The 12,555-nt window shown below is 36.4% G+C and overlaps 1 protein-coding gene across 2 annotated transcripts in view; it reads left to right on the top strand.

The window, feature by feature from the left end:
- LOC116182201 (agrin-like) overlaps positions 1–12,235 on the top strand; it is an 87,414-nt gene extending 75,179 nt beyond the window's left edge. The window contains exons 3-9 of one of the 2 annotated variants that reach the window (XM_031502734.1): positions 10,349–10,496; positions 10,546–10,707; positions 10,760–10,903; positions 10,953–11,117; positions 11,172–11,450; positions 11,506–11,682; positions 11,735–12,234. In XM_031502734.1, the coding sequence (XP_031358594.1) occupies positions 10,349–10,496; positions 10,546–10,707; positions 10,760–10,903; positions 10,953–11,117; positions 11,172–11,450; positions 11,506–11,682; positions 11,735–11,969 (1,310 nt within the window). In that variant the 3' untranslated portion in view covers positions 11,970–12,234. Of the gene's footprint in view, positions 1–10,348; positions 10,497–10,545; positions 10,708–10,759; positions 10,904–10,952; positions 11,451–11,505; positions 11,683–11,734 lie in introns of both variants that reach the window. The other variant, XM_031502726.1, reaches the window with a different exon arrangement.
- The last annotated feature ends 320 nt before the right edge of the window (positions 12,236–12,555 follow it).

A 12,555-nucleotide genomic window follows, 5' to 3' on the forward strand; every position in this document is an offset into this window, starting at 1 on the left:
GACGCCTTATTTACTAATAGCCCAGTCAAATGGTGATTTTTCCAAAACAAAATTGCGGAAGTTTTTTTCTCAACGGTTTTATATGTTTTCGAGGGTGCTGAATCTAAATTTTTGGTTTGCTGCCTTATAGGAGATCGGCTTCATAGCCAAAACCGCAAAAAATCGGAATTTTTTAGCACTTTTTTTAGTTGTTTGCTTATATCTTAAAAACTACACGTTTTTTGAAGATGCGCGTTTTACACAAAATTAAAGCAAACAAAATTTCCTACAAAATGCACTAGTGCATTTAGTGCATTTTGATTTTGTGTTAAGCGGTCTTCGCGTTAGAGCTCAGTGAAACACAATATTTTTTTTTCACAAAAACGTCTAAAACACAACACAAAAGATATCTGGCATATTTAATCTTCTCACAAAGTTTTGTATGAAAAACATTAATATACAGTGTGTCCCAAATCGGGTGGGATTGCATGGGTAACTTTGTTATTATTAAGGATAGAGAATTGGTTAAATGGGCAATGTTTTGCAGTTTTAGATGCTTATTTAAAATTTCCTTATGGAAATTCAAAATGTCGCATAGGTTCGACGTAAATTCAAAAAAACTAAAATTGGTCATTTCCTTAAATGTCTTATATCATCGAAAGTATAAGAGATATAAAAAAAAGTTTTATATAAAAGTGACTGTCTTTGATACGCTTAATTTAGAATTGATGTCAAAAAAAATTCAAGATGGCCACTTTTGAGGAACATTTACCAACTTCCTAAAGTTAAATGGGCGCCATATTGGATTTTTAGATTATAGTGCAGCGGAGAGCCGGCGCTAACTCGCTTATTTGAGGTAGTTTTTTTTTTCGGAGTTTGGGAATTGGGACCCACACCATTTTGTTCAGAAATGTTTGAACCTTCAGAATCTCGCTTTACGACATTTTCCCGTGGTCCTGACAAAAGTTATAGGCCGCTAAAGTTGAACTTTACTCATTTTCGCGCGCGCGACTAGACCACCGAAAGTATTTATTTTCTCAGCAACTAAGCGGTATACATCAATCATTCCTTTTGTAAAATGAAAGTACATTTATAGCAGAATCTAAAGCATTCAATGTACGTACCTTGTTATGCACAGTTTTTAGAAAAATGACCGTCAACTTCCAAAATTCGTGTAGCAGATGAAAAGTGCGCACTTTGAACTCTCATAACTTTTTATTTCACGATATCGATTTTCAATATTTATAGCTCATTCGATGCTGCAAAGCATTGTGATTATTTTATTTTCTATAACATTACCGAGAATTTTTCATAATAAAAAAGTTACGGTCATTTAAGTAAAACCCTACCGACCTCGCCGAGTCGGAAGTCGCGAGTGAGACGGAGAGGGAAGGATAGTCAGCAGCTATTTAGGCCGTTTACAAATGCATTCCGCCGGGTTGCATTGTAAAATCTCAAACAATTCATTAACTCCATGTATTCGTTTAGGAACCACCCTCAAAAAAGTGGTAAAGTTTCCATTTCTCTTTTAATTTTTTTCTCAGCAACAGTTACAGGTTTTGCTGTATGCCCTTTCCAGTTTTGCAAATAATTTTTCAAAATTCCTACCGCAAAAGGGCACACCCCTCAATAGGGGTGCGAAAAAATGTTGATTTCGACGAAATTTGGTATCTGGTGGTTTTTGAATATAAAAATCACGAAAATTCGAAAATAGTTATTTGTGCAACTAGTTTTGAAAGTGATACTTTTTTTCATGAATTTGCACTCATTAATCAAGCAAATTCATGGAAAAAGACACTTTCAACATGTGTTGTACACGAAATTTTTTTGCATAGTGATCCATAATAACCCACAATTGAATAATTTGATTAACATTCGCGATTTACTGTCACTCAAAAAAGGATGCTATTGTTCATAGACAGGACTAAACTCCATGGAAACGCATAGTAAAAATTGTGAAAAAAAGTACCACTTTCCATACGATTTTTCGTTAAAAAAAAGTCCGATAATTTCATCACTATGTAAAAAAAAATAATTCCACTGCAATTCTTGGCCGGACAACGAAAATTGACAAAATTCCACGAAGTTTGTTGTCTAGGTACATACTTACGGAACAAAATTATTGAACAGTTTTTCTTAAGGTCATTTTTCAAACAAAAGTTACACTCATTTGCAAATTGGTTTTTCGGGTCAGAAAATGTTCTCCGACAGTGGCATAACAAGTACAGTAAACGTCAATATTACATGTTCTGCTAAGGGTGTCTACCTACATTTCACAAAAATTTGTCAAATAAAAAATGATAATTTTATCACAGTGAGCATTAATAACTTCGACATCAATGAGGAAACAGTCACAGAATAAGAATAAGTAGACCATCTTCTGTGGAAACAGACGAAAAAAATTCAACGCACAGTCCTTTTTCAAAAGCGTGATACATCGGCAGAAGAAATCCAAATTCTATCCCTATCACTAGATAACGACCAGATAACTGACTTTAACTACATGCTGATAATCCTAAGTAAGTTCCGGTATCTACTATTCAATATATGTGTGCCGTTTTTGAATTCTCCACCAGCGAGCTACAATACCATCCTATAAGCAATCGTCTAGTGAAATCAAAAAACAAGCCTGAATCTTTGGGACAGAATCATACCGTTGTCACTGCTGATCTTGCAATATACAGCACAGCACAAGAGATAGCTAATGTGGACTAACCCCCAAAATTTACAGGGAAAGGTACCTATTTGTACCTATATATTTTTCCAAAGAACTGAGATACATGGAGTTAATGAATTGTTTGAGATTTTACAATGCAACTCGGCGGAATGCATTTGTAAACGGCCTAAATAGCTAGTTATGGTATTCGGAGAGAAATTTCTTAGTAAAGTAAAACCTCTTACGCATCGCTCCTTGTTGCGCGAACGCTGCTGACTATCCTTCCCTCTCCGTCTCACTCGCGACTTCCGACTCGGCGAGGTCGGTAGGGTTTTACTTAAATGACCGTAACTTTTTTATTATGAAAAATTCACGGTAATGTTATAGAAAATAAAATAATCACAATGCTTTGGAGCATCGAATGAGCTATAAATATTGAAAATCGATATCGTGAAATAAAAAGTTATGAGAGTTCAAAGTGCGCACTTTTCATCTGCTACACGAATTTTGGAAGTTGACGGTCATTTTTCTAAAAACTGTGCATAACAAGGTAGGTAAATTGAATGCTTTAGATTCTGCTATAAATGTACTTTCATTTTACAAAAGGAATGATTGATGTATATCGCTTAGTTGCTGAGAAAATAAATACTTTCGGTGGTCTAGTCGCGCGCGCGAAAATGAGTAAATTTCAACTTTAGCGGCCTATAACTTTTGTCAGGACCACGGGAAAATGTCGTAAAGCGAGATTCTGAAGGTTCAAACATTTCTGAACAAAATGGTGTGGGTCCCAATTCTTTCTACTCCGAAAAAATTTTTTGAACGATTTCGCGGCTCTCTCCGCTGCACTATTACTTGATAGATTTTTAAATTCTCTTTTCAACAAGCTATTATAACATAAGATGGAAAATAAGATACCAGTTATATTAACGGTTTTTGTATTTTAATCAAGTAGTCTGTGACGAATAAAAAAAAACAAAACAAAATCTATTCGAGGCAACAAAACAATGAAAATAATTACACCAGATGTTTAAAATACTGGCCATTATTAGTGAAACACACTTCAAGACAGTTTAGTTTAGGCAACGTGTTGCCATTGATGACTATTATTATGATTGTAGTGGTAGCTACTTCCACTTTACTTTTATTTTTTAATTAATTTAATGTACTGTACATAATTCATGAATTGTGACCTGAGCAGCCAGTTTGTTGGTAGATAGCATAAACTAACCCTTCCTTCGAAACATACGTTGTCGAGAAAAAGTCTTTAAGGAAGTTTATAGGAGAATTTGTAAATAATGGTGAGCAGTTAAAGATCCATCGAAGATTACCGGTCCAATTACATGACTTCCCATTATGCCATAAAATACATTAATTAAAAAAAATATTACTTGATTTCGGCGTGAAACTACAACATGTAGGTTTTCCTGTGACGAGTAGTGTTCATAATGTCGATTTGAACACTTCGCAGTTAGAAAAATAAGATTCATCTGTCCATATACTCGGACTGGTAAAACTGCTAGTTTCGATATTCTTGCGGATAAACCACCTACAAAATGTGACCTGGGACAATGCATCAATGGTAATACATTGTGTAAAATAAAGCGAAGTGTCTTGAAATGTCTTTAACTGGATAATGGCATGACTTTCTTCGAGGGGATAGTTTGTAGTTATACCACCATTTGTAGGTATGTAAGTATGGATAATAAGTCAATAAGTGATGTTATAAAAATCAAATTTTTCTAGACCTAATGCTTATATAAAATTTTGGAGGGAGTTGTAATGCCCAAACCCCCCCTCTCATGAGTGCGTCCCTGATTTTTTTAAACATCTGATGTAATTATTTTCATTGTTTTGTTGCCTCGAATAGATTTTGTTTTGTTTTTTTTAATTCATCACAGCCTACTTAATTAAAATATAAAAACCGTTGATATAACAGGTATCTTATTTTCAATCTTACGTTATGATGGCTCGTTGAAAAGAGAATTAAAAAATCTATCAAGTAATCTAAAAATCCCATATGGCGCCTATTTAACTTTAGGAAGTTGGTAAATGTTCCTCAAAAGTAGCCATCTTGAATTTTTTTATGACATCAATTCTAAATTAAACGTATCAAAGACAGTAACTTTTATATAAAACTTTTTTTTTATATCTCTTATACTTTCGATGATATAAGACATTCAAGGAAATGACCAATTTTAGTTTTTTTGAATTTACGTCGAACCTATGCGACATTTTGAATTTCCATAAGAAAATTTTAAATAAGCATCTAAAACTGCAAAACATTGCCCATTTAACCAATTCTCTATCCTTAATAATAACAAAGTTACCCATGCAATCCCACCCGATCTGGGACACACTGTATATACAAATTATTGGGTAGTTACATTAAACTCAAAATAAAGCTATCGAAATGATTGAAATATGTGCCCAGGATCATCATTCCTTTGAGTAACCTGACGTCATAGCCGTAGTTAATTTGTACGTTTCCGTTTGGTTTTACGTCGTCCACTAGAAGGCCCAGGTAACATGCGCGCCCTTAGAGGGTAGCGTATTCAGGAAATTAAGAAATTAAATGTTAAAAAATAAAAATACGTTTATTAACGGAAAAAATCAAAAAACAATTGAACAAAGAATAAAATGAAGTATGAACGAAGTAAAGGCTTTAAAAGATAAGAACAAGAAACGCTTATATACTAATACACCTACGTGTTTAGTACTTAAACCTACTTACTAAAAAGAAATTGCAGTCTTCGGGGCTTTTTCCCGAAATCGTTAATGGTACTTTCGATGAAATTTTTATTTTTTAGTACCCTTTTACGGTGTACACTTAACATACACAAACCTGATAACCTATCGTCCCCCATGGTGGATCTGTTCCATGTTTTCACTCGTCGTAAGGTACTAAAAGATCGCTCAATAGAACAGGTAGTAGCTGGTAGAGTACACGCTATTTTAAATGCCAAAGCTACGGCAGGATAAAATTGTTCTGCTTCAGAAATTAAATCGATGTACTCCAAGTTCTTTGAAGGTAGATCTTTAACAGACCACACATCATACCAAGTTTTTGCTTCACTATCAAAATTCGGCAAAAAAACACCATAAATGCTTTTAATATTATTTACAACGTCAAGAAATTTTGATTTTTCCATTTTTTTCATGAATTTTGGGTGCAGATGTATAAGTGAAAATGCTTTCGAAATCGAATGTGCTTTTCCAAAACGATCTGATAGAGATGAAATAATGGAATCCAAATATGGTATGAAGATAGATCTTCTAAAATATTCATCAGCATTTTCGGCTGGATGATTTGAACGGGCAGTTTGCCTTCCGGTTACACGCGGACAATTCATTTCGACTCCTAACTTTTCACAAAATTCTTGAACTTTTGTAAAAATTGAACCAAATTCTTCTGAAGCATTTTCACGATGAGAAGCTAATACAATTATCAAGTTCTCGATGTGATCATTAACGGACATGATGTTCATGTTTACACTTTGAAGTTCTTGGCACACTGGTTCAAGCATTGATGAATAAGTTGCCATAACAGCTAGAGCTACAAGATAACCTGGAGTAGTAACTGTTGTATGCAATTGATAAGCTTTGGTTCGCGTAGCTGAATTTCCACCGTCCAATGAAAGTTCTTTCAAAGCATTTACAATAGCTTCCAAATTTTCGAAAAATAACCGGATGCTTTTGTATTTTGAAGACCAACGAGTCTCACAAAAAAGAGGAATATTTGGTATCAAGTGTCTTCGTAATGTAGACTCGCGAAAAAAATTGATAACTTCCTTAGTGGTACCAGCAGCATTTCGTATTTCTGGGAGATCATTTTGATCATTAATAACGAGGTTTAGTATATGGCTGGCACAATGAAAGAAAACAGCTCGAGGATATTGATCCCTAATTAGTTTTTGGACGCCACCAACATGTCCAGCCATTGTACTACAGCCATCGTATCCTTGACCCACAAGTTGATCTAAATTCAAGCCGCAGTCGTTCAAAAATTGCAAGATAGTTGCAGAAATTGTTTGAGCGTCGAGTTTTTGAAGCGGAACGTATCCTAAAAATTCTTCACAAATAACATACTTCTGCTCGTCGACGTCGTAACGTAGGTACCGCACTCCAATCGACATTTGTTCCGTTCCACTAATATCTGCTGTTTCATCTGCAAGCACAGAAAAAAAAGACGCCTCTTTTACTTCTTGAATAATTTCTGCTTTAAGTACATTCGAACAACTCTGAACTAGTTCATTTTGAGACCTGTGTGATATGTATAACGCTTTCTTTGCACTAAATTCCAAGTGATTTTTCAAAATTTCATCGCCAGCATCCAAACGAAATTCAAGTAGATCACAAAAAACCGAACCTTCTTCTTCATGTCCACGAATAGGTAAGTCGTGAAGAGCACAAAATAACAGCGAAGATATAATTGGTTTAATTTTCGTTCTATTCTCTTCAATAATTTTGCGATAATTTGCATCCGCAAGTTGTTGAACGCTGAGCTTTTTATTGTCCATGTCCATAATTCTTTCGAAGTCGTTGGCAGCTCTCATCGCAGTAATATGCCATTCTTGTTCTACGTGCTTTTTTGCAACGTCCATAAATTTTGTATACGTAGTACAAGGTTGTTGAATAAATCTACCGTCTGACCTACCACGGTTTACAGTACTCGGAGTAGTAAATAAAAAACAAATTCTACAAAAAGGTCCTTTCTCAGCAGCTGAATAAGCTAACCAAGGATATAATTGCAGCCATTTGAATAGAAACGATCTTTTGCCTTCGGGTACATCTTTTTTGAAGTTGTACGTTTCGCCTGGATTCCAAGCTTCCTTCAACAACTTGATGCGGAGTTCATCATTGATATGTCTATTCAAGTACAAACCAATATCTAGTGTACTAAAATTTGATTCAGACGAAATTGAAGGTTCTTCAGTACCAACAAAAATTTTTGGTTCATTAGTCGCAGACACATTTGAATTATTCGAAGAAGAAGAGTCGTCGTCGAGTTTCGGTTTCTTAGCAAAAAAACGTCTTATATCGGTCATTATTTCAGTTAGAGGAAGTGTCACTCAAAATCAATAGATGGAATTGGAAACGACGTAAATTCTGAATTTGAATCTGAAATGGACAACAGAAGAAAACATTATTATGACGTGCTGTGTGCATATTTCCTACCTATTTAACGAATAATGTGGTAGAAAATTCGAGAATACAATCTATAATCTTAGTTAATTCAGTTATTCAAAAATACACAGGTACAGGCCGTTCGTCCTAAGGTGGCGAACGGTCGTTGTGCGCAGTGGTTCAGATTTATATTTAAACTTGCAACGCGTCAGTGGCGTCAAATTTTTTTTTTTAATAAAGATTGATTTTAATTTACTCAATTTTCTTTTATAATAAGTACATTTTACGCAATGGTTTAATAATTTTGAAATGGTAAGTAGGTATATGCAATCATTATTAACGTAAAGGAAACAAAGGAAATTAGTAATATCAAAAAAAGAATCGCCGCCACTGGTGCGTGCAAAAGCAGAGCTCCGGCTCCGGATCTCGAACGTACACTCGGAAAGCTTCGGGATGCGCCGGTTTCCGCCACCTTAGTGTGGTGTCACACTATGCGTTTTTACCGCTCCCGCTAAAACGCTCCTGTTTGACGGGATGATAATATCACACGTTATTAAATGGTACCAGTTCCATATATGCGTTTTCGCCGCACCAACCGGATGCAACCGCATCCTGTTGCCGCTGCGCAGGATGATATGACAACCACAATGACATGAAACCACATGTTGTTGCACGTTGGTTGTCATCAGTTGTCACACTGAGCGTTGCAACCGAGTGTTTTCTTAGGTTTACAATGTTTGATGTCGGTTTATTCATCGAGTGCGTGCATGCAAAATCTGCACTGTGGGAAAAACAATCTAAAGAGTGTGTAGCTAAAAACTGTAGGGAGAAATCATGGGTAAAAATTGCATTTTTGGACATTCGGTAATATACAAAAAAAATTTTCTTGTTCATTCGAATTTTTTCATAAAACTTCTCGAACCTATTATTAGATTCTCGTTCTGAATTAAAAGGTTCAATTCAATATTGACGATATATCTGCTTCCGCAATAACCCCTCCGCCTAAAGCGCACAAACCATCTTTACCATTGAGTTAGAAAACTAAATCTTTACCAATATAATTGAGACATGACACTACTTAGACTGCCAAAATATAGCAAAAATGCATCCCGTTAGACCGGAATAGTGTGACAAGTAGATCTCATCCTGTCAAACCGCATCCGTTTTAGCGGGAGCGGTAAAAACGCATAGTGTGACACCACACTTAGGACGAACGGCCTGTACATACCTTTTCAATTTGATAACATCAATATATCGACGACGACGGATTAAAGGAAACGATAAAAAACGTAAAAATGATCACAGTAACGTAAAAGCTAAACATATACTCACATTACATTAATCATTTAATCAATTTTTTTAATCACTATTTGCACACTTAACACGTGTTCGAATGCGCGACGCTGGACGTGTTGTAACTTGCACATGCACAGCAGAGCGTTTTTGAATTATTCCGTCATGACTCATGCGTCATGCATTTGACTCAAATTAAAATTATGGTTGTCACAATTTTCTCTCGCTACCTCATCTGAATATTCTATGGGCGCGCATGCCAGGTAAAGGGTCTTGGGCAATCGAAAGTCCAGACAAAGAGTCAGGAGCTGTGGAAGATCCAGGCTGAATAGTAAATTGTGACTGTTCTTCCACTGAAAAAAACATTACATTGAAAATGTGACGCTAGAAAAAACTAAGTAAAAATGCATAATAATGATGCAAAATCTTATATAAATCGATACCTTCTGTCTCTTCAGCCGCTTCAGGCGGTAAGACTGGAATTGGCTCATCCAGATCCAGATTCGCATTCTGCGTCGTATCTATCGTCCATGTTGGAGCACGCTTTTCTGGATCCAAGTAGTTTCCTATCCACTGCTGCACCTGATGAAAAACCCTAAAGGCGTCTTGTTGGGCATACCGCAAAACAAAAGCAAGCGGTCGCCATAGGAATGAAGTGTTGGGAGTGATAGACGCGCCTTAGGTCCTCTTCTACGTTGAATTAAGTTTTTTGTTGATCACTTGTTTATTCCTCGATTTGAAAGAGGTGGTACTGGGCGCTTTTGTAAAAATTAAAAAAATCGTGTTTTTTTAGCGAACTCCAACGCGGGTACCGCTTATCGCAAAATAAAAGCTAAATAATGTATTTTGTAGGAAATTTTATTTGCTTTAATTTTGTATAAGGCGCCCATCTTCAAAAAACGTATGTTTTTGAGATATGAGCAAAAAACTGAAAAAAGGACTGAAAAATTCCAATTTTTTGCGTATTTCGGTATGAAGCCGACTTCCTACAAGGCAGCAAACAATAAATTCGGATGCAGCACATTCGATAACATATAAAACCGTTGATAAAAACACTTCCGCAATTTTGTTCCGAAAACGGCAGTTTTAAACACGCATTTACTGGACTTCCAGTGGCTGTTTTATATCCCACCAGCATTATTCAATATTGTTTATTGCCAGTGAACTAATAACGAATCTACGTTCGTGCTTGAAAGACAAGGCCACAGCTAACTACTACCACAATTATTAAACACCCGTTACATACTACCACAACCAAATAATGCTTTGCGGAACTAACCGAAAACTTGTTTATAGGTGTTACACTAGCAAAAGATCCAAAACTTTGTATGCGCTCCTCGGACTCCAAATGTGAACACAGATGCGGATCGGAAAAGGATCCTGTGTGCGGAACGGATGGGAGAACATACTTAAACCGTTGCATGTTACAAGTGGAAATATGCCGGTATATTGTGACGTTAAAACGTATAACTGAATCACACACACTGTTTTAGGATCGGAATTAACTTGTCGCACTTAGGCCCTTGTAATAATATTAGCGCACACCGGGAGAATTGTCCAGTAGACTGCAAGCAAGCACCTCAAGATGGTCCCATTTGCGGAAGCGATGGGAACGTTTACAAAAATACGTGCCAAATGAAGCTCTTAACTTGCGGGTACGTTAGATCTGTTTAGCGTGGATTACAATCATCAGTCGTAATTTTTCAGACAAGGCGTAGTACGAACGAATAAAAAATACTGCCAAACTACCAGACATTGCCGGGAATCGTGCTGGAGAAACGCCAGACCTGTTTGCGCTTCCGATGGAAAAATATATTCGAATATTTGCAGAATGAAATCCAAAAACTGCGGGTTAGTATGCAATTCCCCATTTCGCTCTACCCAAAGAATTGATCCGTAGCAAACACGTGTTCGAAGTACCAATGGCTTTCTGCAGCAGCCAAGAGCGAACCTCGCACAGTTTGAGCTGTCCTTCAGGGTGCGCTAATGAAATTGAGAAAGCCACTTGCGGTTCGGATGGCAACATATACAAAAATGAATGTGAGATCAAACTGTTGAATTGCGGGTCAGTTAAGTGGAACTTCCTCCTTTCTTATTCATTGCATGCTTTACGTTTCAGATCTTCGAAAAAAGTTACAAAAGTTGATTTGGATAAATGTCAGGCCAAAATGACAAAATGCCATAAAGTCAAATGTTCGGCGGAATCTGACCCCGTCTGTGGTTCTGACGCCATAACCTACATGAACCAGTGTCACCTAAATCGGGCGACTTGTCTTAAAGGTGTGCAATTTGCTCATCTTGGAAACTGTACTACATTAAAAGAAGTTAAGCCATGTCCTAAACAGTGTAATGATGTATCTGAAGAACCGGTGTGTGGGTCGGATGGTAATGTTTATAAGTACGAATCTTGCACGTTTCTACGATGTGCCGGTATAAAAACTGTTTCTTAATAGGTCACTGTGTGAGATGAAAAAGGAAACTTGCGGACAGTTGGTAATAGAAGTTCCTCTCCACCATTGCAAAACGACAGCTTCTTGTAATGTTGACTGTGACGAACAGAAACAGTTCGTCTGTGGGTCGGACAATAAATTTTACAAGAACGAGTGTGAAATGAAACGTGAAAATTGCGGGTAAGTAAACAGGCGATATGCTCGATTACTCTTTACCATCTATTTTTTACAGCAAGCATATTTACGTCGTTCCAATAAAGAGGTGTCTGGCTGGTTTCGTATTCAAAGGTTGTCAAAAAATCTGTCCGACATACTACGAGCCAATCTGTGGCACAGACAATATGACTTACAGTAATCAGTGCTTCCTAGAAATGGAAAACTGTAGATCACGATCACTCGTCACTAGGAAGTCTATGGGAACTTGTACTGAACCGATCGATGAAATTCCTAAGAATTATTTGTATTGAGTATGATGTGCGCTAAATTATTAATCGGACTTTCGTGAATCTCATCATTTGATAAGGCTTAAAATGTTTATAAAATATTGAAGTATTAGCATTTGGTAGTTACGGTGAATAATTTATTTATAAAATGTGCCAATTGCCAATATAGATCAACGATTACCTATACATAATAACCATTATGCCAATTAGTTGATAATTATGATATTCCGAGCTGTGTGTCTATATTTATTTTAGTTATAAGGCTGTAATATGATTGAAAATAAATTTATTTATAAGTATTACTCCTACTTACTCTTTCTGACTCAAATTACATAAAAACAGAGCAAAATCATAAAGTCATTTTAGAGAAGCGTTCTTCGTAGTTTGTCACGTACTAAACACACCGAACCTGTTTCCAATCTTTGGATGCAAGGTGGTGACAAAGCTTTGTTAACGGCTGGATCTCGTGGATTAATCGTATAGCAAATTTACAGTAGCATATATTAGGGGCTTTGGGGGGAAGAGGCGTGGGACTTCCGGTGAGACAAAACTTTTTATATTTGAACTGGAAATTATTGTTGGCTTATGACATGAACTGTCAAGGGGAGTC

Source organism: Photinus pyralis, unplaced genomic scaffold (genome assembly GCF_008802855.1).
Source record: "Photinus pyralis isolate 1611_PpyrPB1 unplaced genomic scaffold, Ppyr1.3 Ppyr1.4_LG1, whole genome shotgun sequence".
Taxonomy (NCBI): domain Eukaryota; kingdom Metazoa; phylum Arthropoda; class Insecta; order Coleoptera; family Lampyridae; genus Photinus; species Photinus pyralis.